Source organism: Pocillopora damicornis, chromosome 14 (assembly GCF_964200805.1).
Source record: "Pocillopora damicornis chromosome 14, jaPocDami1.2, whole genome shotgun sequence".
NCBI classification, from domain to species: domain Eukaryota; kingdom Metazoa; phylum Cnidaria; class Anthozoa; order Scleractinia; family Pocilloporidae; genus Pocillopora; species Pocillopora damicornis.
In genome coordinates, this window is record NC_142683.1 from 17304483 (window position 1) to 17331482 (window position 27000).

Below are 27000 nucleotides of genomic sequence, written 5' to 3' on the forward strand. Positions count from 1 at the left end.
TGTATATACAAGGAAAGCTACCAGTCAAGAAGTGTATAGAAACCTTAAACTTGTATATACAAGTAAAGCTACCAGTCAAGAAGTGTATAGAAACCTTAAACTTGTATATACAAGGAAAGCTTCCAGTCAAGAAGTGTATAGAAACCTTAAACTTGTATATACAAGTAAAGCTACCAGTCAAGAAGTGTATAGAAACCTTAAATAGAAGTAAAGCTACCAGTCAAGATTAATCTAAATTATTTACAGGTGTCGAAATATTATATCAAAAAACTGCCTTCTCCCAACTAACATAATCGTCTCTCTCGACTCGTGCCCGCCTTCGTCCATATTTTGACGGCGGTAATGTTTCCCCGCGGGGTTCTGGTATAAATTCAGTCTCTGGTGACGATTCGTCTCTTAAGCTACTCGGACTTGAACCGACAACTCGATCTACTACACCACTTTGCGAGTCAGTTTCAACGCCGCAAAGTGATGAGGTCACTTGTTGCTGCACATTTTTTAGCGGCGGCTGCCGAGGTTGTTGACACTCCATCGAATCGTACAGCAAGCTGCCAATGTGCGCTTTGATCGTTGCGACCTTTTCAGCTTTCTTCCCTTTGAAGGTGATCTTGCGATGGGAAAAGTACGAGGATAGCTCGTCCACCCTCAAGGAAGACAGCTTATCGGAGTTTTACAGTCCAACCCAGTCAATGTCATTGTATTCCCGGTTCAGCCGTTCCATTCGCTCCCTTTTGGTCTCCTCTTTTTTCTTCTCGTTGCGCAATTTTTGTCTCGGCAAGGTGCTCAACATACTCTGCCACAAGCTTTTCAAGGACAATGTATTTATCTGAAAACTTTAATTTCTAATAGCCTCACTGTCCCCACAGACTAGTTCACTTTCCTCAAACAATCGCTTAATCTGAGCTCGAGGCTGGAAGTCGTCCTGCTCACGGCCATTGGTGGGGGTTGCACTCCAAGAGAGATAATGGAAGTTAAGTAGCTTGCCATAGTCGGGATATGATCGTCGAGATGGAAGTGTCGCGCTGGTAGTCACATCCTTCTCGCAAAATTTACATAGTTGGCCATTTCGCTCTTGACACGATATGCGCCTATACTCCATATAAAGCTCTCCTCTCTCAAAATGGAGGCTCTCAAATTGTTCTAGCTTGCGGAAAAATACCCATGCCTCGAAAAAGATCTCTTTTGATTGTTGGTGACTCCAAGATACTCTTTCAAGTACCCACGGTTGTAGAAAATTTGAATTTCTTGTCGGTCGACCACAAATGCTGAAATATACCCCCATGGCGCTGAGGAGTCGTCAATTCGAAGACACACCTCCTCAGCAACAGCTCACGCATTCATGACTTTACTGTTGTGTGCATCGAACTCTTACGTTGAAAGAGACTTAACCGGCTTCCTCTTCAGAAAGTCTATGCAGACGCCGTTATGTGAGTAACACTTCCGGTTAGTTATTTTCACTTCCGATTATTTTTGTCTTGGAGGAGGTGGGGGAAGGGTCAGATGTTTTGTGTAGGCATTTGTGAAGGGTCATGCATTAATCTATTCTGGGAAGTAGTAGGGCCACGACTTTTTTCCCAAAAAAAAATTTCTAAAATAACCCGACCCACCCCCCCCCCCCAAATAAAAAACGTACCTTCCCTAAAAGATCATGGAATCTTCTTGACTTATTAATGAGATAACTTCTCATTTACAAAGACAATTTTGACAGAAGAACAAATGAAGGCACGCCACGACTTCTCTGCGAGAAGATACAACATTAATATTTGAAAATCTTCAAACGAACAATTAACACCACGATGGCGTGACAAGAGGATCGTTCAAGTTGATATTATTACATCCTCTTCAGAACTCACGAGTGAAACATTATGAAAAGGGTGTGAAGATTATTCACAGGCCGGGTGAATGATTTAAGTTGTCTTTGAAATCATGGTTGTCTCAAAAATGTGCAAGAACTGTTTTTTGAAATCAAGGTTGATTTCAAGGTTAAATTCCTGAGTTGCCTTAAAAATCAAGGTGGATATTAAAATGCGCCAGAACCCCCATTTTTATCCTACTAAATGCGAAAACGGAAAAATGGAACCCATTTTTTAATTTTTATAATGGTACATGTTTTTGGTTAATCTTTCTAGGACTAGGTTAAATACAAAGTTAAAAATTTTATTTGATTCTAATGCTAGTTTCCCTTTAGTTTGAGTTCACATATTTGATTTACTCAATCAGTTGATAGTTGATTCCTAGGAAGTGACTCAAACTAAGGTTTGAAGTTCACCAAGAATAAGATTTACTTAAGCCATCTCTTAAGTTACATTATTATTACATGTATTATGGCACTTGAAGTTGAGTTATACTTGATGAATGAGGAAAGTCCTCTTACAGTTTTTAGTTAAGTTAAATCCTTACTTTTGACTGTTCTATAACCTTTTTTTACAACCTTGCCAACTCAGTTCGTTCTGGGAATGTCTCAAAGGAACTCATTAAGATTAGTAAGGTCCAAATAAAATTAACAGAAGCGTTATCGAACGCGAAATCTCAAGACAACTACCCAAACTACAAACTTGCCGACAGCGTTGCTGCCTAATATTAGGAGTTGTTTTTTCACGGGAAAAACCGAGGCTCAAGCTTGAAGTACATGACACGGAAAACCGGAAGTGGAGAGCTTCTGCTGTATAGTATGACGAAATTATGGCTTTGTGGTTCAAAATACACACTGCGTCTTTCATGTGTCACACTGTTCCAACATTAACAATTAAAGCAAAGTAATAAATTATACAAATTTAGAACATCTAGCTAGAAAAAATTTTTTAAAACATTTAGTTCAAACGATATGGAATCGCTGAAAAACTAATCTACATAAGAGGTAAGGCGTATACAGTGAGCTTGTCAAGTGATCAGAGTAAGCGAAAACGAGTGGCTCTGAGGACGAGAATGAAACTCTCTCGATTTTCGCTGTCTTTCTCACTCCAAAGGTATATGGAAACAAAGAATGTTCCTGTCGTCGACGAAAAACTTTTCCCAAAAGAATTTCATTAACATAATTCTAAAAGTGGTTGTACCAAAGACCTCCAGCAGTTCGTTTACGGTATCCAAATTCAAATCGAGCGAGTTCTTAGCTCGATCTGTTTTATGCATCTCGCGGATTTCCACACTCAGGGCTAAAAGGGTAGCTATGAGATTGATAAAGGTAACAATGAAAAACAAGAACACTGTTAGTTTAGATATAACAAAAATGTAAATGGGATATTTCTGCTTTAGGGAGTTTAACCTGGTGTAATTTAAAAATCCCACGACCAAAGTTCTCAGAATGTAACTTACCATCAAGCAAACAATTACGACCCAAGATGACAAAGATTTGATAGAAATTAGTAGCTTAACATATCGAAACAAGGCGACGGTCAAAAGGATTATTAAAGTCCAAAATGAAGGAACGTATTTGAGCCGATGTAAGATCGCCTTGTAACCGGGGAACTGCGGAACATTCTGAAGGGCAGCTATAGAGATAGCGGTGAAAATACATAGCGAAGCCAGCCACACCATCGTGACATCCTCTGAAAAAGGGAAAGCCGCATCTGTTTTGCACTGATATGCAGTGGATTTGTCCCGGAAGCAAGCAACATCACGAACCATGTACAAAAATGCTCCAACTAGCTGCCATAGCAACAACAAACTGAAAGCCAGTGCTGAGAGTTTTACATGATAGGGATTTCTTTGTCTTTGTCCTTCTGGAAAGAAGTGCCAGTAGCAATCGGCTGATTCCTGTAACAGTGGCCGGCGTATCTCAATACAAGTTGTCATGGCACTGTCAACACCACCTGACTAGGATAGGATAAAATTAAGTTGACCTTATACTGAAACAAATATAAGAAAAATATTACAAAGAGTTTCCCATTGATATCAACTGCACCCCTAAGCGGTCGAAAGACTCCATCACTTTTAACCGAATACACGGTAGTTTGTTTTACCCTAATTCTTATTCTTGAGAACTTAAAAGATTACAACTGTTATGGTAAATACAGTAACACGCTCTTTAAGTGCCTTCGCCGTAAGCTAAACCATCTTTTACGTATGTGGCACTTGTGATTGGTTTCTTTGATCACCAGACAATCGTGTATGATCAATACAGTTTACCCTGATACTGATATAATTTTTCAGCATACCTTCCATTCGCTCTCCTGCGAATTATCTCTTGACAAACCTTATTACGCCTCAGCTTCTTGGGAAGGAAATAACACAGTGATACTCCGCAGCTAAGAGAACCCGTGTTAATCATTAGTTAGCTGTGTTTTCCAATTGTCATTTCAGAGGAAAACTTCAAGATATTTAGACCCTTTTTGAAACTAGATTCCCTTTCTTTTCCAGTCTTTCGAGTTAATGTTCCATGCAAAGCAGTTTCCTTGTTGATTTCTGTACCTTGTTTGAACGGAATTTGATCATATGAATTAACGTTTAAGCGTTTGACGAAAATGAAATACTGTATGCATAAATCAATTGATTGAACAACTTGTCAGTTTAGTCGTTGTCTGAGTCACTGCAAACAGCGAAACTGTCGATATACTTCTTTTCATTTCTGTTTACGGCGAAAATATACATATTTTTCACTGATTTATGATATAATTAAATGACATATTGAATGTAAAGATCCTTGTTAATCAGTTCAGGTTAGATTAGGAGCAATCCTTTGAATCAACCTCACCTCTTATTATTTTAAACACTGAATTAGATGCGTTTGAACAAGTACGTAACAAAGAGAGCACGCAGTCTCAGTATTAAAAATAAAATGGAATTGGATCATCAGGGTTTAAACCCGTTTATATGTTAATTGGAAACAAAAGAATTAACTAACAATTTCGCTTGAAACACGAAAACACGAATACTATGCCATGTGCATTTCTGACCAGACGAGGAACAGGCTATTTACAATTCGTCAAAGTCATTTTCTTTGTCGATCGCATAGAAAGAAAGAAATAGAATTACCAAAAGTAATTGAGTGTAATGAAATCAAAGCCGAAGTAATTTCTTCGGCTAACCAGAGAAGAGGAAGTTATCTCAAAGAACCAATATGAATTCAAAGAAGAAAAAAGCAGACTGCAAAAATGGCGGGAACACGCGAGGGTACAAGTCACGATTGGGTTTAGCGTTGCATCTGATTGGTTGCGAAAGGAGCGAGAGTTTTCTGTACCAATCACAGAGCGTGGCAAAGTAAATCTCGGATTATTTTCGACGCTCGATCGAAAATTGCGCCAAATGGGACGAGCAGCCGTCTTTCGTCTTTATTAAAAACATTCAGTTGTCATTGCACTTGCAAGTGTGTTTGAGAAAATTAAAAAGGCTGGATTGAAATCAAAATTTATTTCTGACCTTGATATAACTCCAATGTTGTGCGTTTAAGCCAATATCTTCACGTTTCTGCAGTTTTGGTGAAACTTTTGCAAGGGTCTGCCTAGGATGATGCTTTAATGACCGCAATTAAAATTAAATTACGTTAGCAATGACCGAAAAATCAGAATGACCAGTAATCGTCCGTTCTACCTTTGCGACCGACACCAGTTATTGCCATGATTTTTGTTCCAAAATGCGTCCCTGTTTCATGAATCTAATTTCAGTTGCTGACGCATATATTGAAAAATGAGAAATTTAAGGAACTAAAATAGCGTCCACGTTAGTCACCCGACAGCAGACTTGTAGTTCAGTGAGCAGAGCCTGAAGGAAATCAATTTTGATTTCAATGCGCTTATTCACCTTTCAGCAAATTGACGATAGTGAAACATTACATGCATAACATATGAATAACATTACATGTACTATTTAAGGATTATCTAACAGTTACCTTGTGTTTGCCTTAATTAAATAACTTTAAACCCTTTAACTTCCAGAAGTGATTAACATGTAACTTCTCCCTATTATAACTATACAGTATTTTGCAAACAGGTAATGAGAATACTCAAACTTATCAGGTAGAAGTTATTATTATGATCTAACACCAAATTCTCGTAACCAATTTGAAAGGAAATGTGTAGCAGCGAGAGAGGAGAATTAACAATCAGATCTTGGGAGTTAAAGGGTTAAAGTCTCTTGAAGTGAGTGAATTATCATTATCTCTTCGGATTAGATAGAGATACTCTACCAGATAAAATTATTTTGTAAAGAATCCTTTGACGGGTGTATATGCGTGGATAACGAAAATCTGAAAAGGAGAGGTGAACATTAATTAACATGACGTGAGTCACAAAAAATGTTTAATGAAGACATACATCAATCAACTAAAAGGTCTTCCTTGGCGCTCCTTCCCTAGTTCCTAGAAAAGAGTACGCGTAGCCTCCATGCTAAAGTTTTAAATTGCTTTCTCCTATGAACTGAAGAGACTGTCAGCGTAGCTCAGTTTAATGAACAATAACTTTGTAAAATTAGCTTAAAACATTTGCGCGCGTTTTCAACTCACTTGGAATTGGAAATGTGAATTCAAACTCTCTGCGTCCCCAGAGATAGATTGTGAACGCAACTTCGTCTGGCTACCACGATCGTGAAACACCTTAGCGATCTTGTGTTTACCAATTTTATTCACCTTCCCTGGACATGGTTTTTGTTACTGTTCACCTTCCTCGAGTGTAACATCAACGACACCACTGCAGTTGTCCTTTACCGCACCTACAAGAGTGGGCATCTCCACTTATCCTGTTTGCAGCTGATTATCAAGGACATTCCTCTCAACTATACCGGTCACTTCCGCCTGCAGGCCACTGAGGGGGAGGAGCAAGGCCAGGATGAAGGAGAGGGACCACCGTGGATTTTGACGCCATTCCTTGAAGTACCCGTACAAATATAGGACATACTGAACTAAAGATTAAAGCGTACGAAGGATTTCGCATTCAGAAAACTATTGTTTTGCTTTTCATCGATATATTTTCAACCTTTCAACTATGGAAGAATCTCTTCTATTAAAGTAATGACATAAGCACAAACAGATGACTTTTGCCACCTCAAGTCGTAGTGACTCAGAATAGCTACGATCTTATCTTACCAACAACTTGTCCAATCTCTTTCACAGCCCTTTAACAGTCCTTTTATTAGATTTGCGTGTATTAGAGACGTCAACAGAAAATAATGGGACAGTGTTATTCATAGTTTTCAGTCTTGAACGGTTGTCATGTTTTTCTTTTTACTTGCACATGTCACGCATCGCATTCGTGTCGAAAAACATTCAGCCTCTCTCAGTAAGCCGCAGTCGACAGTGAATACAATTGATGTATTGGCAAACAGCGAGGAGATTGGCTCTTTTAATCTTAGACTTTGGCAATAAAGAAACTAAATTAGGAAACCACAATGCTTCCCGCTTCAATCAAAAAATAACTGAATTGAAATCGATATATTTAGCCAACGCCCTGATTTTCCCTCCCTGTCCCATCATTTTCTCATGAGGTGTGCAACGAGTATATACCGACCTCAGGTTAGTTGGACTGACTTTGCACAGACTCCAGCAGCAGTAATCCGTGGGGGTTTCGAGAATAGAAAGCCACTCTCTTTATGATGCAAAGATACATACCTCTCAATTCTCTTTTTAAGCGTTGTGCTGAATAAATAAAAAAGAACTAAGTTGTAAGTTATAGTAGTTTAGATTTAATGTTTTATGTTGTCGTTTATAATTACCACTCAGATCCTCACCATTTTTGAACCTCTGGAGCGTGTCCCTGGCCTGCTTTCTTTCCTAAGTTTCTTTTGAGCTCTTCTTCCCTTTTACATTGTAAAACATCATTGAGTGGCGTGAAGATTTAGCTTGAGAATTGTTCTCCATGGTTTCCTTCCTTCGTTTGTTTTCTGTCGGGTTGAACAAGAAATCGTAAATAGAAGTTCTCAGCAGATAATTTCATCGACTCAAACCAAAAAAATTTGCTCACGCAAGACATGAACTAATGTCAAAGCGTAATTTAAAATCCCAAAATGTAAAATTTTCACGTTACAGACATAAGTTCATTGTATTATTCGTCAGCATCATGATCACTGCAGAGGCCTGGAGTCCAAGTTTATGACGTCATTAATAATTATGTCACATCGAGGGCTTATATCATCATTTGACTAGTCGAAGCAAAGATATTATCAAAAATCCCTTTGTCTTGTACAGGTATTAGTAATTTTTCGGACATTTTAGCGCAAATGTTCCACTGATCAATTTTTTCTGGTAGGTGGGACGCTCTTAATTTCCGACTTCGCGACTTATAGAATGAGTAAATTCGCCTGAATTTGTGCGTTGAGGGATGTCGGAATAACTACAGAAAAATAATTCCTCTGCACCAATGTAATGATTCACACGTTTTCACCGGATGTCCCATGAGGACAGATCGAGCCAGCTTTAATCTCGTTTTACATTTGCACGAAATTGTAATGAATAAATTATGAAAGTACCGCATAAATATTAGAAAATTAGTGGTTTGAAGAACGAAGGAAAGTTCGCGAAATGAATTCTTTTGATTACACAAATATGGCGTATAACTGCACATTGTCTATACTTATAGAACTTTAATTGTGCTTGGAAATTAGCGGTTCCCCATCAATATCGCTGATAGTTAGTCCAACGATATCTGCAAATTAATAATAGTAACAACATTTCATAATCCCTCATCATCAAATGCCATGTACCAACACTATAGAGAAAGGTTAGATGCCTAGAGGCCCAATCGCCGAGGAAGACTGTTCGGCAACAGTTTTAGGCTCGAGACATGTCAGGGGAACAACTCAGAAGCTTAACTGGTAGTACAAAGACACAATTACCATATTCAAAATGCAAATTTATAGCTGAAGTGTTGAGTTGTTGTCAGTATGTTCTTGTCTGTCAAAATGTTAAACAATTTTCCAATTTTCACTCATGCACGAATCACTAAGTTTAATATCAAGGCTTTTGGTGGAGACAGGGCATATCTGCTCTTTCTCGACCAAACGGCAGTTTTTTCAAGCAGCAATTCGGAATTTTTCCCTTTTCAGTTAGTGTGAACAACAAGTCAAGATGTTGGTCGATATAAAGACAAACGTTTTGCACAGATAACGTCTGAGTTTTTATACACCACCCATCATCACAGCGTATGACAGCTTTCTTAAAGGAAAGCAGCTGGATTCATCAATCTATTCAGCTAGTGTCTACACATCTTCATTTTATGTTTAACAGTCAAACTGTAAATGCCATGGGTTGTTTTGCGTCGCGAAATAACAGAATCGAAATAGAAGTCTCAGTTGCTGCGGCAACATCGACTTCAAGAATCAGAGACATTCCGCTGTCACACGAACAAAAATGCATTCTAAAAGAATTTTGGTAGCTCATTGAGCCCATTAAGAGCGTCATAGGAAAGAAAGTGTCTAAACGGTAAGTGTTTTAAAGGGTCTTGATGTTAACAGGCAAGTCAAGAATTTAAAGAAAGCGACAAAACTTTTGAGTTTGTAAAACATGTTTCGACAGAAACTTCTGTCATCTTCAGTTAATTAATGTACAAAGCGTTGAAAGTTGAATTATATAGTAAGTAAAACAATGCTAATTAAGATGAATAGTGACAACAAGAAGAGAGGTAAAGCATGCAAGTGTGAGAATTAAAAAGATAGTTTTAGATTTACATGGTGTAATTGTTGATTCAAAGATGGTTGTTCTCTTTGAATACGAATAGCCTCTTTTATCTTAAGCTGAAAACCGGTGGAGGCGTGATCTAAAACATGGAAGTTATCTGCTGAACATAGAGCGCGACAGTGCGGAGAATCTTTCAAATACCTGAAAATGTGAGAGGCCCTGTCACTGAATAAGTGCTCTCTAACATGTGTGGAAAAATTCCGGCAGGTTTCACCGACGTAACAGGCATTACACCAGCACATACATATTGACCACTCGTGAACGGACCCCGTCAGGGACAGGGTCTTTCACACCAAACAAGTTATCGATTTTGAAGGAAGAGAAAACCAGTTTGATATCCAAGTCATTGCAATAGCGCTTCATAAATGGCGGATCTTTTTTGAGTGATAGCAGAAAAGTGGCCCATGTAGGGTAGCTTAAAGTAGAACGTAAGTGAAGTGGTAGGAGGGGAACCCCGGGGATGATGATTGTTTTGAGTTCCAGTAATGAAACGGTTTATAATCTTCTCGATTAATCAAATGAGCAGGGAAAAGATTCTTTTTTAGAATATCAGTAAGTTTGTTAACGTCCTCGTGAAACCCTAACCAGGTGTTATTAATCTTGTAAGCCCTATCAACGAGTGCCTTAATGAGACCCACTTTGTAAGAGTACGAGGTGAAGCTGAAATAATTAGTTAGTAACCCAGTGAAAGTTTTCTTGCGGTAAATCCTAGTTAGAGAGGAACTGGGGTCATGGTTGTCAATCAGGACATCTAAAAAGGGTAATTTGTGATTAACCTGTTTTTCCATAGTGAACTTGATGTTAGGGTGCCTAGAGTTGATATAGTCGAAAAATATAGTGGCATCTCGATCTGAGTTAAATAAGCACTCTTAAATAAGAGCAGTACTTGGACAAGTCGCTAAGAACCGAGTTCCGGTTTTAAAGAAGAACCCGAGAAATGAAAACAATCAATAATTTAATAGACAGTGAAAACGTTTTCTCGGGCTTTTTAGAGAGCAAACGCCAAAACACAAAAAGCACCAGCGCTGTTGGGTGTTTAGCCTGTATTCTCGCCAATCGGGTCATTATTTTGTGCTAAAGTGACTTTAAAATGTAAACGCACGCGCACTACCTTCGTGATAGCATAGTTCTATTGAAGATGAGGATGGAGATTCACAACACTGTAGCTGTGTCTTGTTGTGGGTATTGCTCAGTGTCTTGATTTCTTTGTATAACTGGCAAAATGGCAGTAAAATTTATTATGTCAAGTAAACGTGGATCGAATTTCAATCATTCAGAATTGATAACGATAATCATGAATGATTTTGGTTCAGACTTTTTGAGTTCAACCCAAGAATTCAAGACATATTTCCCGCCTTTACGAGTTTGAAACTTGAAGCCGTAATCAACTCTCGATCTCTGTATCTTCACGTCAGACGAGTCATGACTGCGCTGGAAAATGCTGTGTTTTCTTTAAACGACGCAGAGGTTTTCATCGAGTGTTCAATTCAGTAAGCTGTTCATTAACATTTTTCACGTGCGTTGCAAAATATTTGAAGGATAAAAAACACAATAGCGTCTATTTTGCGCAAAAATATGTACGGATATTTGTCCTTGGATGTCATCTGTTCCTCGAAGCCCACAGTCTCCGCATCTTGGAACAGGAAATTCGAGAAAATGACCACGCGCAAATATCCGCACTTATTTTGGCGCCAAATTGGAGAAATTGTTTATATAGCGCTGTAAGGTGATTTAAAATTCAGTAGAGGGAAGCATAGAGCTATCTAGGGGTACATATTGTTGTGAAGCGTTGTCTAGTTACTGCATTTTACGGATTTACAGTGCTACTCAGGGGTATAATGTTGTATTGTGCTGTATGATGATAAACCTTGCAGTACAGGGATGTAAAGGGACGGGGAAGAGGGGCATATAGGAGTGCGTATTCGAGGAGACATGGAGTTTAATAATCGAAGGAACGTGTTTGCTCATGATGAATCTCTCAAGTTGTCATCGGCTATCTCTCTAAGCACTATTGTAACTTATCCTTTCTCAATTATTGTTTTGTCAAAACTCTTCCTCAGGGTCTTCTCTGCGTCTACATCCGAGATGGCGGCTACCGACTCAGTAGAGTCCGGCTGTGGATTGGCCTGCCGCCATCTTGGATTCGCATTGTAGGTGGACCCTGGGCGAGAGTTTGACCCATTCCCAATCAAATGATAGAAGAGGCCTTAATTTGGACATTGAGGGACTCGTTTCCAACAAAATGCACCGATTATGTCGCCGAGACTTGGTGGGAGCTCTTCCGCTTTATAACTGCTATTATGATGAGAGGACTGAGGAGAGCAAGTACTGGCACCCTGTGGACTAGGAATCAATCGAAAGGAAAACTGAGATTTCACTAGAGATGACTTTAAGAGGACACCATCCCAAAATGGACATAATACGCATGATAACAACTACTATGGGGGAGTAACGAGGTATATGAGTTGTAAGAAGCCTGATGTTGCGCGAAGATTGAGACGAGTGAAAACTGGAACAGACAAGGAGATAGTCGCGTCCTATGAAGCACGCAGAAGAACAAAGTTGAGGGTGATAAAAGAGGTGCGCTTAAAGATGGGAATAAAGGAAAATTGCGATGAAAAAAAATGGAAGGAACCAGAGGAAGGAGAAAAAAAAAGGGATGCGCAAATGTGAAAAGGTGTAAAAACTTGTGTTAGGAAAAAGATAAAAAAGACGCACACTGTAACAATATGAACACGTCCGTCGGCGTTCAAAACCGTGTGGCAATACAGAGAACAATAGACAGTGAAAGAGACACAATCGAAGAGATGACGCGCTTTTGTTAAGTGAGCGGGGGCTTGAAACATGGAATTTTTGTACACTGTTAGCTGCACACATTATCAACTTGGTGCGCGGGTCAAAACAACTATTGAAGTCCCCATAGGATCAGCTTTCTCTACATCTTACGTGCATCCTAAGAATATGGAGACAGACAATGTAAATCAACGCAGTTTTTGTATTTTATACACTGTATATTTCTCTTACGCAAAGAATTAAAAAATAAGCACAATAGAAACTGCATTAAATCGTTCAAGGCATTAAGTAAAATACGCGCTAAATGGAGACGCTAAAATGAACCCATTTACTCCCAAGACTGATCATAATGTAAATTCTCCTCACGGTATTAATACACCAACAAACATGGAGTCAATAACAATTAGAGAAAATCGAAACCGGAGGATAATCTTTCACTAGAAACATAATGTTACATCGAATTCTCGGAACAAGCGGCAGAAAAGAGAAACACATTCTTATCAGTTGGGAGAATTTATCTTCAGAACTTGGGAGTTCATGAGTTAATTAATATAAACTAAAGTAAATGAACAATTATCTTCAAATTAAAAAAAAAATTGCATCAAAACACTTCACACGAAATACACTGACATTGTACAAACCATGTTTAGTTGAAACTGTCCCAGCATGTCTTTAAAATCCTAGTTACATTATATTCAACCACGCATATTATCAGACATCCTCAAGTCATGCTGAGGTAAATTTAAAGCGATGAAAAAATTTCAAGAGGTGATTTTCAACAATTAGCAGTTTTATCCTGAAGCCCTGAAGGTTTTCAACTACGCACTAGGTTTACATTAATTCATGAGCCTTTTCACCAAAATAATTTCCATTGAGGACTACATGGCTTACGTTAACTGCTTCTCTCATTTATGAGCGTAAATATTGTCGTACTAGAAACAACAAATTCCATGTCACATACAATAAAAGTCACACCTATGGAAACTTTAATTATAGTGAACTCTGCGTCCCTCTTTCCTAGTTTAGATTACATGAACAATTTTAAGCCTCTCTGTCGTCGTTCTTTAAAACGAACGGATCAGTGTTTGGTAAAACGGACAAAAATTGGCCAGACTCGTTTGATTGAAAATAGGGTTGTAGCCAGCTTTTTGACTAAATGTAAGCCTCTTCCCTCACAAATTTCAATTTTTGTTTCATTATTTGCAAGAGTCATATTATCTTTTAGTAAAAGTCAAGCGGGCAGAAAACAATTGTAGGCCGGGCTTACGGGACTAGAGGCTGGCTACACCCCTAAAAGTAGGTGTAATGTCTCTAACATAATTATGGTTAGTAAATTTAATAACATCATCTCTGATGTTTACTTCTTCAAATTAAGCTTAGAATGGCAATCTTGGCACTGACAGAACTAGATTGCATTAAAATGGATTGAGTTCAAAATGGTCATCAATTTTTTGTAAAGATGAAGGTAAATTGTAACAAAGTAATTTATGATGTAGAAAACGGTCTAAGATCAATTCACATATTCAATCAAAGTTTTGGAAATAAACATTCGCCAACTTTTGCAAATGACGAATTGTTTCTTCGCTTATCAAAAGCTTAGAGCATAACGGTAATTAAAATCCAGTGGAAAAGCCCCTGGTTGGGTAAAAGAAATAAACTTTAAATTATTTTCCATAGAACTGATTGTAATACAGGAACAGAGCTGAGTGACATGTTGGTGGAAATGGAAACCTCGTTCATAACAGAGGCCTTGTTGCATTTCGTTCTCTTCGCAAGCATTTAAATTTTTTAGGGTAACAAAAAATGACAATTCCACTGATCAAAATATAATGAAATAGACTAGTTTATTTCTTCACCATAGTAAAGAAAAATAGTCAAAAATTGTTTGAAATAGAGAAACATTTAAACCTTCCAAGTTCCTACTTCATTCTTTTGAGATGAAAAAAAACATTTTCTCATTTATTTGATTTTCTATTCAAATGTTCTCTTTCCTTTGCCATCAGGTCAAACGTGAGGTCATCTCCAATCAGCATAAAGGGCGCCCAGTATTTGATGTTGTGGAACTCATCTGATTCTCTGAGGCTTTTCATGGCCAGGTTCAGTGACTTGCTTGTAGGTTTACCTTCTGCAAGGTGTTGATAAAAGCATTTCATGAACTGGAGAGTAGCCTCGTCATCAATCGCCCACAGGGACACCACAACAGACCGAGCACCAGCCCCCATAAAAGCGCGCGCAATGCCAACCACACCTTCAGCCTTGATCTCGCCCCGACCACTGTGGCAGCAACTGAGCACAACAAGTTTGGCGCGAAGTTGAACATTCAACACATCTCGAATCGTTAAAATGTAATCCTCCTTCTCCGTAGGCACAGTAGATATTCGGTCTAGGTCAGGTGTAAGAGCAATTTCGCCAGTTTCCGGACATCCGTGTGCCGCAAAGTGAACTAAGGAAACGGAACTGAGTCTTTTCAACACCTCACGTTTGGTGGCCTGTCTGCCAGTGATTGGCGTGATATTCAGAATTTTTCCGATCATTTCTACTTCTTCTTTAGCACACGGAAGCTGCTCGAGGACTTTCTCTCCTTCGCTGTTAGTAACCTCGGATACCCACGGATCTCCCACAAGTAACGCACCACTGCTTTTGTGATAATCATCTGGGCAATCGGCAATGAGTCTAAGACTTGCTAACGATGGAGCGACTCGGATTGTGAACGATTCACACAGGTATTTAGAACTACCATCCTTCAATGCAGCGTAAGGAGCGATCCACAGGGGTCCATCAGGAATAATGAGTAGCTCATCCCCTTCAATCAAGTCAGCCACCGGCTTCATAACGATATCATACAAAGTGCTCATGCATCCGTCTTGTTGGATGTAAGGTTGAGGGTTGGCTTCTTTGGTTTTCTCATCCACTTTTGAACGGCCCTCCCTCAAAGCATCTAAAGATCGATTCTCGCATCTCACATTAGAACGAACACCAAGTTGTGTATAGACACCGAGCATGAAAGACTCAAAGGACTGGCTAACTCCACTATTCTCTGAAACAAAACCTTTGAGTTTACTTTGTCTTAACCGAACTTGTTTTCCTTCGGAAACAACCCAAAGATTGACGTTAGCTTTGTCCACTGCCTGAAAGACAGTGTTTGATGGAACGTTTTTTAAAACTGTGAAATCTTCATCTTCTCCCTTGTGGTGACTTGTTCCACCACAAAAACTGGATTCCATCAGGTCGGTCAGAGCTTGAGCTCGTCCTTTCTCAGCAACAAATAAGGCTTCATCTACATTACCTTGTTCTACGAGAACTCTCCACAAACCCGTATACGCCATTTGATACTGATTTCGAAAATTAACTTTCCACTCATCTTTAGATTTTAGAAGTACTCTCAAGGAATTGAATAAGTTTATGCTAGCTTGATAATGTTCAACGGCTTTTGGCAATCCACCTTGCAACTCAAAAACGCATCCTAGTGAAGAGTAGGCCATTGCCTCAAAGGATTTGTCTCCTACTTCTTTAGCTATTTTAAGAGCTAGGTTGTAATACTCTATGGCTTTTTTTAAATCACCCAGACGGCGATAAGCATTGCCAAGATTGCCATAAGCACCACTCTCCCCATGCTTGTCTCCTACTTCTTTAGCTATTTTAAGATGTAGGTTGTGGTACTCTATGGCTTTTTTGAAATCACCCAGACGGTAATAAGCATTGCCAAGATTGCTATAAGCACCACCCTCCCCATGCTTGTCTCCTACTTCTTTAGCTATTTTAAGATCTACGTTGTAGTACTCTATTGCTTTTCTGAAATCACCGAGACTAATATAAGCACTGCCAAGATTGCCATAAGCCTTACCCTCCCCATACTTGTCCCCTACTTCTTTAGCTATTTTAAGATGTAGGTTGTAGTACTCCATGGCTTTTTTGAAATCACCCAGACTAATATAAGCATTGCCAAGATTGCCATAAGTGTTACCCTCCCCATGCCTCTCTCCTAATTCTTCAGCTATTTTAAGATCTAGGTTGTGGTACTCTATGGCTTTTTTGAAATCACCCAGACAGTCATAAGCATTGCCAAGATTGCCATAAGCACCACCCTCCTCATGCTTGTCTCCTACTTCTTTAGCTATTTTAAGATCTAGGTTGTGGTACTCTATGGCTTTTTTGAAATCACCCAGACGGTAATAAGCATCGCCAAGATTGCCATAAGCACCACCCTCCCCATGCTTGTCTCCTACTTCTTTAGCTATTTTAAGATCTAGGTTGTGGTACTCGATGGCTTTTTTGAAATCACCCAGACGGCGATAAGCATTGCCAAGACTGCCATAAGCACCACCCTCCCCATGCTTGTCTCCTACTTCCTTAGCTATGTTAAGATGTAGGTTGTGGTACTCTATGGCTTTTCTGAAATCACCCAGACGGCGATAAGCATTGCCAAGATTACCATAAGCGTTACCCTCCCCATGCTTGTCTCCTACTTCTTTAGCTATTTTAAGATCTAGGTTGTGGTACTCGATGGCTTTTTTGAAATCACCCAGACGGTAATAAGCATTGCCAAGACTACCATAAGCGTTACCCTCCCCATCCTTGTCTCCTACTTCTTTAGCTATTTGAAGATGTAGGTTATGGTACTCCATGGCTTTTTTGAAATCACCCAGACGGTGATAAGCATTGCCAAGGTTGCCATAAGCGTTACCCTCCCCATTCGTGTCTCCTACTTCCTTAGCTTTTTTAAGATGTAGGTTGTGGTACTCCATGGCTTTTTTGAAATCACCCAGACTGTGATAAGCATTGCCAAGATTGCCATAAGCGTTACCCTCCCCATGCTTGTCTCCTACTTCTTTAGCTATTTTAAGATGTAGGTTGCGGTACTCTATGGCTTTTTTGAAATCACCCAGACGGTGATAAGCATTGCCAAGATTGCCATAAGCGTTACCCTCCCCATGCTTGTCTCCTACTTCTTTAGCTTTTTTAAGATATAGGTTGAGGTACTCTATGGCTTCTTCTCCCCAATTATAGAGATCTATGTCTTTCTTGACATCACCTGAACTTGTACTACCATGGTCATGACTAATAGGATCTTTTTCCTCCATGGACTTATTTCCCACTTCACTGACAGACTGAAGTCTTAATGACAACAAGATCCTATTGTTTTTGTCAATCTTTTTTATGTTAAGGGTAAAAATGTGGAAAAAACAAAAAAGATTATGTTTCTGATCATATTGATATGTAGTAGTCCGTTTTAACATTTGCGTGCTTGGTTCCCAAGCCTCTGAACAAGAGGGATGATAAGGGTGACCTTGTTATGATAAAAACATTGCTGCTTTTTAAATGCAAACTACTTTGTTATTATCGTTTCTAGACAAATTTGGTCTGGAAATTAAAGGGTTATTTAAACTAATGTAACAGTTATTGGCATGGATAGTAGAACTAAGTCAAATTGGCTAAAAGGAGTAATTTCATTAATAAGTCATGAGGTAATAACGTCTCCTATATTATTAATCACACACACTTAAAGTATATGAGCTGACAAGTTCCCATCATAATTAATACCCTTCTTTGTATTTTCTCCCTTGAAAAATCAAATTATGGAAACTTTTTTTTTATACCCACGGTTAAAAATGAACGATTCCTTCAAAGGATACAACTAGTCCCTTATCACACCAACTGATTGCTTCTTCAAATCTCTTCAATTCAACACAAGCAGTGGCTCCTGTAGGCAACAACACAAAGAAGTATACTATTACTGTAGCTCAATTCTGAGAGAAGAACCTGAAACCACTGAAATCATTACAGACTAGAAGAAAAAAACAAAACAAAACAAAACAAAGAAACTAAACAGAAAAGAATAAACAGGCCCTATTAGGTTTCAGTTAGATTTATTTAGCCTTACAGACAACTGAAACTTCTAAGAACACTTAAATTGGGATCAACAACTCCCACAAAAACACTAAGAGTTAGGTAAGTCCTGATCCTTTTTTCTAAAACAGCTAGATAGTGACTTAAGAGCGTGTCCACGAGAGCACCGGGCGGTCGTGCTACATGCCATCTCACCGATTTCAATGAAACTTTGTCAGTTTAAAGGCTCTACCCCAAAACTAAAAAAAAACAGACTGGTTTCTGTTTTGGTTTTTTCCGTGGGGAGATAGACCACCCCCAGGTTTTTCTTGGTTTTCACTAATGAAATCGCTTCAAATAGGTAAAATACTTTCACTGCGATGGTATTTAACTGATAACTTTGAGGATTTGTACACATATTTTTACATCCTTAGTTAATGGCCGCCGCGAGCATCAGTCAGTTTGATTGACGGTTTGTCAATCAACAGAGGCAAATATAAGACTGTGTTTTTAGACTTTTCGATTGATATAAATATTTTACAACTTTGAGGTCAAATATCTCCCATTGCCAGAAAGCTACAACACTAATCTTAATTACCCTTTATAACCCATCATTTCATCTCTGAAAATCATCAAAAAAATCTTCGGGCACTACCGTATTTTTGTCTTGGATACCTTCTAAAATCTGCGGTTGTGACAAGTTTCTCTCAACTACACCTGTCACGCACTTCTTGCTCTAGGCGGTCACTTGACAAAATAAACCTACATTTTTTAGTTCTTTATACAAGATGATTGATCAAGAAAGGTGAAAAATGTTAAAAACGTTCGAGATTTTTTGTAGGAATGGAAAATTTCACGTTTAGAGAGATGTATGTTGACGAAAAATCAATGGGAAAATCGTTGCGTTTCTTTCTTCAGTCGTTTATTACTTTCAAGATTTGCTAAAATCAGGACATAGGGCTCTTGTACAGAACAAAACATTCATTAGCCTATACTTTGATCGTCTATTATCATTATCGCACAGTTTACAATAAGGAAACTGTAACAGGAGAGGAGATTTTAAAGTCACATGTCGCCTGCTTGTTGACGTACAAGTTCCCGAGTGTAACAACTTCGGCTTTTCCATACCGCGCATGACGGGAAACTCTGCCCCCCTCATTTGATAGGAAATATCAATAGCCCCATAAATTCATTAACTACGCCATGTTTCCAGAAAATAAGAGTGGAAAATGTTTTTTCCACTTTCCACCATCAAGAAATTCCACGTATAGAAATAGTATTTGTAGGGTTACTGCGTGACTTTTCATGAAAAGTAAAAATTGTTCATCTTTTTTTTTCAAGAAGATACTTCTAGAAAGTTCTTAATCCTTCTGTTATCTTATTTTTCTGTTTTTTGACTGCAAATATCATTTGCATTTGCTATTATTTTCGCTGATTGTCATGGCCTTTCCTGCGTGCATGTGCGAGCTAGTTCATATACAGGACTCTTTCGAGTTTCTCTGGGTGGTGTCGGGCTTAGGTGTGTAGGTCTGGCTCGAAAGATATCTGCACGCTGCAACACGGGTTCCTATGTTTTCTTCTTTTTCTTCATTTGGATTTTTATTCTCTTGCTTGCATTACCACACATTTATGTTTTTTTATTCCCTCAGTGCGTTCCCTCAGACTTGGAAGTAGGCCGGGAAAAGTCAATATTGACCAGAACTGAAATCCTTTTCTATCACTATTTGTTTCAGAGAACCCCCGTCATTTGTGACTTTATTTCTCAAGAAAATGTGTTTTTATTTGCTATTTATTTCCATTAGAACACGAAACTAGGTCCTGATAAGTTTTTTTTGTCTCGTGACTCCCAAAAACTAGGTTTGCGACAACATCAATTAAGAAATCAAAGGCAATTACGCCTGAGAAATTCGCTTGTAGCCTTCTACCCGCAGATGGCAACTCCATATAATGAAACGTTCTAAGACCTCTATAAACTAGAGACATTGCGTGATGTTGAGGGGTGAAATATTTACCCTAAATCTGTGACCCTCAAACGGATCCCGTACTCGTACATGTAACGTCTGGAAAATGTCACGCATGTATAACACCGTAGGAGCACCTGGCGAATTCTATCCACTGGCTTCAATAGCAAAGAGACAACTTATTTACTATTTGTATATGAGCAAGCTTATTTACCCTACTTGAAAAAATTCTTGATGAAGTCTACTATTGTCAGACGAAACGCGTGGGAGATAAATACAAGTTTTTACTTTCTCAGTTCGTGCAGTGATGCTCACTAGTTTGTTCCGTCAAAAACGCTTTTAATGTGGAGTCACGTCGACCTCGACAGAAAAATTAAGCTCACCCTGTCATAATCGATGGTTTGATACCGTAAGTACCAATTTAGGTACATCATTGGGCTTTGTTCACCATGATAAAAAAAATGTGCGTTTCCTCACGCTTGCCACGTTTATTCTTTAGAAAATTATTTTACTGGAGGGCGATGTCCCTTACCTTGGCGCGTCTTGACTCTGGCCGACGAAAATTATCGAGGTGAACTCCATGAAATTCTAGTCAAATGTTTTAAAAACTTTGTCTACCCTTGATTTGCACGCAGAAAAAAAAGGCAACTTCCGAACGGTATTTCAAAACATTTTATTTATTAGTCAATTTATGAACTGTTTTATAGCAGCCCGAGGAAAAAGCAAAATTGAAACAACCGGCGTATCGGTTAAATGAATTCCAATTTTTTCAACAAGGAGTTGGTAAGTTCATTTTTCCTAGTAAATTTAAGTGGGGGTCATTTTTTTGTGACAGCCGATCAAAGATAGACATCTCTGAAACGTCTCTGAAACTCTTTTTAAAAAGAGTTTACACTTCCGGTAATATTTTCCTCCTTCTCGCAACAGCGCAACAGACATTTTAATCCTATGTAGTGCAGGTGTATCAGTTCTATTACGTCTTCATAGTGATGCCATATAAGAAATTGAGTGTCTAAAAAGCCCTCAATTCAATCTAACACTCGAATTGATAAAGTCAAGATGGTGCAGTTGTCTTGTTCCTTTGCAACTAACTGTAGAACCAAATGTTATTTTTCTCGCGCTGGACAGGGACGGCAACAGCTCATACCTCTAAATTCGTGGGTATACAGCTTAAAAAAAACATTTGAGAGACGTCGGTGTATCCCAAACATGTGTTTCGTCCGAGATGGAGCTCATTCTAGCGCGTATTGGCTTATTTGGAGATTACGAAGGCCGCGATTTCACGATGTACCTCAAATATCGTGCACAACTTGGTGTGAGATTCAGACCTTCGGGTTCGTAAATGCCAGTATCCTCCTCATAAAAATCGGAGACATAAAGTGAGAGAGAGATGAATCTGCAGATGGCAGAAGAAATCAAAGCTGGTGGCGAGTCTTCCTGGTAGCGGCAAGGTGACTGTAAACCTAAATAGAACGCTTACTGTAGCTGCTATCTTAGAGTCGGCAATGAATAAGGAAGAAGGGCAAGAAGAGCGCTTATCTGAACATCAGTTTTCCTAACTGGTGATTTGTGACTGAGATGAACTTTATATCATATGATTGCTAGGGATACGCAGGTACTGTAGAGGAGCTCACATAGATAGAGGTGGGCGATCCTCCCTCTGACTTAAGAACTGCGACAAGTTTATAGCGCAGACCAACTGGCACGGTTTGAAGCACCTCAGGGTCTCACTAGGCTCATCACATTAGAAACCTTCAGCAAACTAATCCTCGAAGCGGGTGGTTATCAGCAACGTGCACAGATTTCTGAACGTGGGTCATCGCGAGAACTATACCCAATCCGTCATAGACGGAAAAAGAAAGCGAGATATTCTTGCTAAAAGAAGGATGTATCAGGACGTTTCAGTCATTGGCTGCCATCCAAATGTACCTTGACAAAGACAAACACAGTGAGGCCGACAAAAAAATTGCGCCTAGGATAAGATCAACAGGAAATGGACTAAGACCGGCTTGCCATTCTATAGGGGATGGCTACGTTCAAGGTCGGACCTCAGGTAAAAATTCTTACGAACAATCCTTAACTAGCCAAGTGGACTTTGGATGGGCTCTTTGGAAAACACAAAAAACAGCCACCTTTTCTCAGAAAGCAGAGAATTATCTCCTAGAAGTGTCCTGGACAAGGGAGGAAACTATTAAGGCAACCGCCTCTGATGTGATTTCCCAAATATCGAGAGAGTTTAAAAGACGACACCAGTCAGAAATGTTGTCTAAGACTGACCGGTTGATACAGCAGCAAATCGCTCGATACTTCAGCCGGTTATCTGCCGTAACAAAAATTGCTTTATTGATGAGGTCCCCCTCTGTAAATATGAATGAGGATGGAGAGGCCGATGCCAATGATCTAGCTTCAGAATTCGAAACTGACCGAACAAGGCAGAAGATAAGGAGGGACCTTGCAAAATTTAGACAAAGACTGCAGGAGAGGGTACAGCTGCTATTAAGCTTAAAAAAAAAAGACATTTGCATCTCACTTTTCTTTCACATTTATTGTCTTTGCTCACGAAAACAACTGACTATGTCTTGGGATTTCATCAGGGGAAATTTGCAGGAAGGCTACTCGTCAAATTACTGCTGGCTCATTCTTATTTGAAAATTTTACAAGTCACGCAATTAAACGCCGGCAACACTCGATCTAGAGAGATGTAGGTCACACAACAGATGTTAGCTTAGCGGAGTTCTGCATGTAAATGTTCCATGGCGGTAAGTGACAACGTCAACACAATTTTAATTTTATTTTCGGGATACAAGCACAGTATTTAGTCCGATAGAACTATTGATATTTGCTCTCGAGCGAGAGCGCAGAATTTCTCGTCTGTAAAAGCCGAAGTTGTAGCACATTGGAACAATTGGTAATATCAACCAACACGCAGCATGTGACTTTAAAATCTCCTAAAATGAGCAATGATGATGATTAACAATCATCTTATAGACTAATGAATGTTTTGTGCCGTACAAAAGCCATATCTGCTGATTTTAGCAAATCTTCAAAGTAATAAACGACTGAAGAAAGAAACGCTACGATTTTCCCGTTGATTTTTCGTTTACATGCATCTCTCTAAAGGTGAAATTTTCCATTCCTACAAAAAATCTCGAAAGTTTTTCACATTTTTCACCTTTCTTGATCAATCATCTTGTATAAAGAGCTAAAAAATATAGCCAAGTTATTTTGTCAAGTGACCGCCTAGAGCAAGAATTGCGTGACAGGTGTAGTTGAGAGAAACTTGTCACAGTCGCAGATTTTAAAAGGTATCCAAGACAAAAATACGGTAGTGCCCAAAGATTTTTTGATGATTTTCAGAGATGAAATGATGGGTTATAAAGGGGTATTAGGATTAGTGCTGTAGCTTTCTGGCAACGGGAGATATTTGACCTCAAAGTTGTCAAATATTTGGATGAATCGAAAAGTCTAAAACCAAAGTCGTATATTTGCCTCTGTTGATTGACAAGCCGTCAATTAAACTGACTGATACTCGCAGCAGACATTAACTAAGGATGTAAAAATATGTGTGCAAATCCTCAAAGTAATTGGTTAAATACCATCGTAGTAAGACCTTCATACATTTTACCTATTTGAAGCGATTTTCTTGGTGAAAACTAAGAAAAAAAAGGTGGGGTTGTCTATCTCCCCCCAGAAAAAAAAACAAAACAGAAACCAGTTTGTCTTTTTGAGTTTTGGGGTAGACCCTTTAAACTGGCAAAGTTTCATTGAAATCGGTGAGATGGCATGTAGCACGACTCTCCGGTGCTCTCGTGGACACGCTCTTAACATATCTGACACCTGTGACTCATTGAACTTAAGGAACTAAAATATTCATGCTGAAATTTTGCTTTGCATTCCGCATTGAGTTCTTCATCCCGTTCAAAATAATATTCTCATCATGATTAATGGAAGTAAAGGCGTAGCAGTCAAGAGCTGGATTCAAATGTACATCAGGGTGGTCTCGACCTCTTAATTGAAGTCAATTGAGACAAGATTGAACTCCATTTAACCTCATTTAACTTTAGAGTGTTTAGTTCTTTTTTTATTACTATTATTATAGAACAGCTAACATATCTAACCTCTCACAATTGCCTTAAGGAAAGTTGGATTGAACTCAATGGCTGCTTCTGCATCCCTTAGAGAATCCTGGTGATTTCCTGTTATTGAAATTAATATCTCTGATTAACCATACACGTTGCAAATCAACTACCATTACTATAATTTTGGGAAAAACTTGTGATGCTCGTCGATATCTGTGGTAAGAGGTTACTTCTTTGTATATTTGAGAGGCCAAGATAAGATGTAGATTTTTTCGGGCATGCATTCAAAATCATCACCTTTTTCAGAAAACTACTTCTGACAACTTAATAGCTTCAAAATAGAAAAAAAAATGCATATTAAAGCTCTCATCATCTTACCAAGTTTAGAATGTGCAATTGCCCTGTTGTTGTGCAGTTTGGCCTTCAGTTCTTTGTCATTGCAGTTCATTTTAATTCCTTTGGTGTAAAAATGAATAGCATTGATGAAATCTCCTTTGTTGAAGGCCTCATTACCCTCATTCCTATAAACATCAGCTGTGGCTGCAAAGAAAAAATAAAATAATTCGAAAAAAAATAAAAAAATGGGTGTCAAAGTCTGTGGTCGTAGTTAATATTTATTCGTGTATAGTCAGAGCTGCCAAGATCTGGAGATTTCAAATCTGTAGATTTTCAATAGTTATGATGATGCTAACAATTTAGGTGACAACATGGGTAAGAATAATGATGAGAATTATAAGCATCACTCAACTTGAGACAAACCCCTGGAGATGAGGATTTTGGAGACAGGCTTCCTAAAATTCCTATTCCCTGGGAAAAATAAATAAAATTTTCAAATGCCCCACACAATTTTATGTAAAAGGCGAAATAATTAGCAATTTCACTTTCAACTAGTTGATCAAGCTTTAAAAACTAATTGACCAAGCTTTAAAATCAAGACCTTGAAGCCTTATTTCTTCTGAGGCATTTGTTAGTGAAAGTGCACTATCTGCCTTAAACACCTCCATATTCAATAATAATTAACACTTGTACTCTACTGGAAATTAGATGTGCCATTTTTTATTCAAATTCCCTAACGCCAGGCAGGCAGGGATAAGCCCCCTCCCCCCCACCCTCTTTGGCTTGGATGAAGATCAAATGCCTGTGAGTTGCTCGAGGAGAAAGGAGGGAATGTTGAAGGTTTCAAAGTGATTATGTTTCATTAAAATAGAAAGATTATGGTGATGATGATGATGGTACCTATGATGCAAACTTACAATGGATGTTATATGATGATCAAATAAAGTCTTAACTTATTATAACTTTGTGTTATTGCTTTGAATTGTTAGAAAAGAAAATAGCAAAAGTTTCTGTGTCATAGATCTTCTCAATGAAAAGCATATTGTAATCATAGAAGAGAGTCATGACTGGCCAAATATCCTTTAAAGTGGTCATACAGTGTATGTATCCTTTTCCATATCTGCTTGCATTCTTGAAACTGATCGAATAAAAATTGTTCTAACAATAACTGAAGCCGAAGTTGAACCTAGCTCACCTCGTAAAGTGTCCTCATCAAAATCTGGTGCATTTTCTTTGTCAGGTAAGTCTTCATTTTCACATGGAACTTTAATTGATCTTCTTCCTGTATCCATAGCAACTGTAAGAAGACTGATGCTTCTTAAAAAGTTGTTCTTTTAAGTCATCCTGGCCTGAAAAAAAGTTGATTGAAAATGGTTGTAAACACGAGTTCAACATATTACCCAGTAGCAAAATAAATATTCTTTCCCTTCTGAGAATGGGAGGGATACATAGATACAAAACCAGAAGCCAGTTAAGAGCTAATGTCAACATGCATCAGACAAACAGCGGCAAGTCGCCCAAATTCGTTTTCTCTCCTACTTTCATATTTTGTAGCCCAATATGTCCTAATAATTGTGGTATAGGTTTTTTGTGAAAATATATTTTAGTTTTTGAGAAATGACTTTTTTTCGTTCGACCGCTCAAATATGCAAATTTTCACTCTGAATATTACCCGAGTTGTGTGACCTCATGTAACGAATTTACTTGACCTCCGGTATTTCTGTTGACACAATCCTTTGTTTTATCATCTAAACTTAATCCCCTGACATTATTGAGGCTGGCAAAAAAATATTTATTTTTTGGTGAATATTTTTGTCCGACATACTTTTTCTATGTCGAAAAGTAGCATCAAAACAAAGACAGTTTTAACAATGACCAATAAGACAGAATCTACTGAGCTTCTAGCTTTTCAAATAAAAAAGGATGGTTATAAGGTTACTTTAAAAATTTTCTTGTGTAATTGTGTTGTTCTATCGTGAGACGAACTCAAAGTCCGGCAAAATTCATTTGCTAGCGACTATGAAATATACATGGTGTGTCTATTTGTCGCCACCTTTTATTGGCATATGGAGGCATAAATCGCTACAATTTGAAAAAAAATCTAACTTAACACTCTTACCTAGTTTATTTATGATTTTATAAGACCAATAAGCTGTTTCGGTCATTATATTACGCTTGGGTATTACTTCTTGCCGGGAGCCCAGGTTTTACGTTGTGTTTTCCCCTATCCCAGCTATATCAGAAGCTAGTCACGCAATAATTGATACCAACACAAATGAATATTTACCCTGTATGAAGATTTTTGTTTATGTTGAATTGACAATATTACAATATGTTACTTTTGTGGTCACTAATCGTTGTTTCAGTGGCAGCGTAACAGTTCAAAGTGGGTTGTTTCTTCAAC

General features: G+C 38.5%; 3 protein-coding genes and 1 pseudogene across 3 annotated transcripts in view; 1 reads left to right on the forward strand and 3 right to left on the reverse strand.

The window, feature by feature from the left end:
* Window positions 1-27000, forward strand: part of LOC149034792 (uncharacterized) — a 96554-nt gene that overhangs the window by 44233 nt on the left and 25321 nt on the right. The gene's annotated exons all lie outside the window — the stretch shown is intronic.
* LOC149034796 (uncharacterized) lies at window positions 263-9830 on the reverse strand (annotated as a pseudogene).
* On the reverse strand, window positions 2336-4930 carry LOC149034797 (uncharacterized). The gene is made up of 2 exons (XM_089194385.1): window positions 4155-4930; window positions 2336-3813 (listed from the first exon to the last, which is right to left on the reverse strand). Exon 2 carries the CDS (start codon window positions 3790-3792, stop codon window positions 2956-2958), a length of 837 nt encoding a protein of 278 aa, XP_089050511.1. The 5' UTR covers window positions 3793-3813; window positions 4155-4930; the 3' UTR covers window positions 2336-2955.
* On the reverse strand, window positions 14350-17490 carry LOC149034798 (uncharacterized). Its single transcript, XM_089194368.1, has one exon. The coding sequence runs from the start codon at window positions 17473-17475 to the stop codon at window positions 14350-14352; it is 3126 nt and encodes a 1041-aa protein (XP_089050494.1). The 5' UTR covers window positions 17476-17490.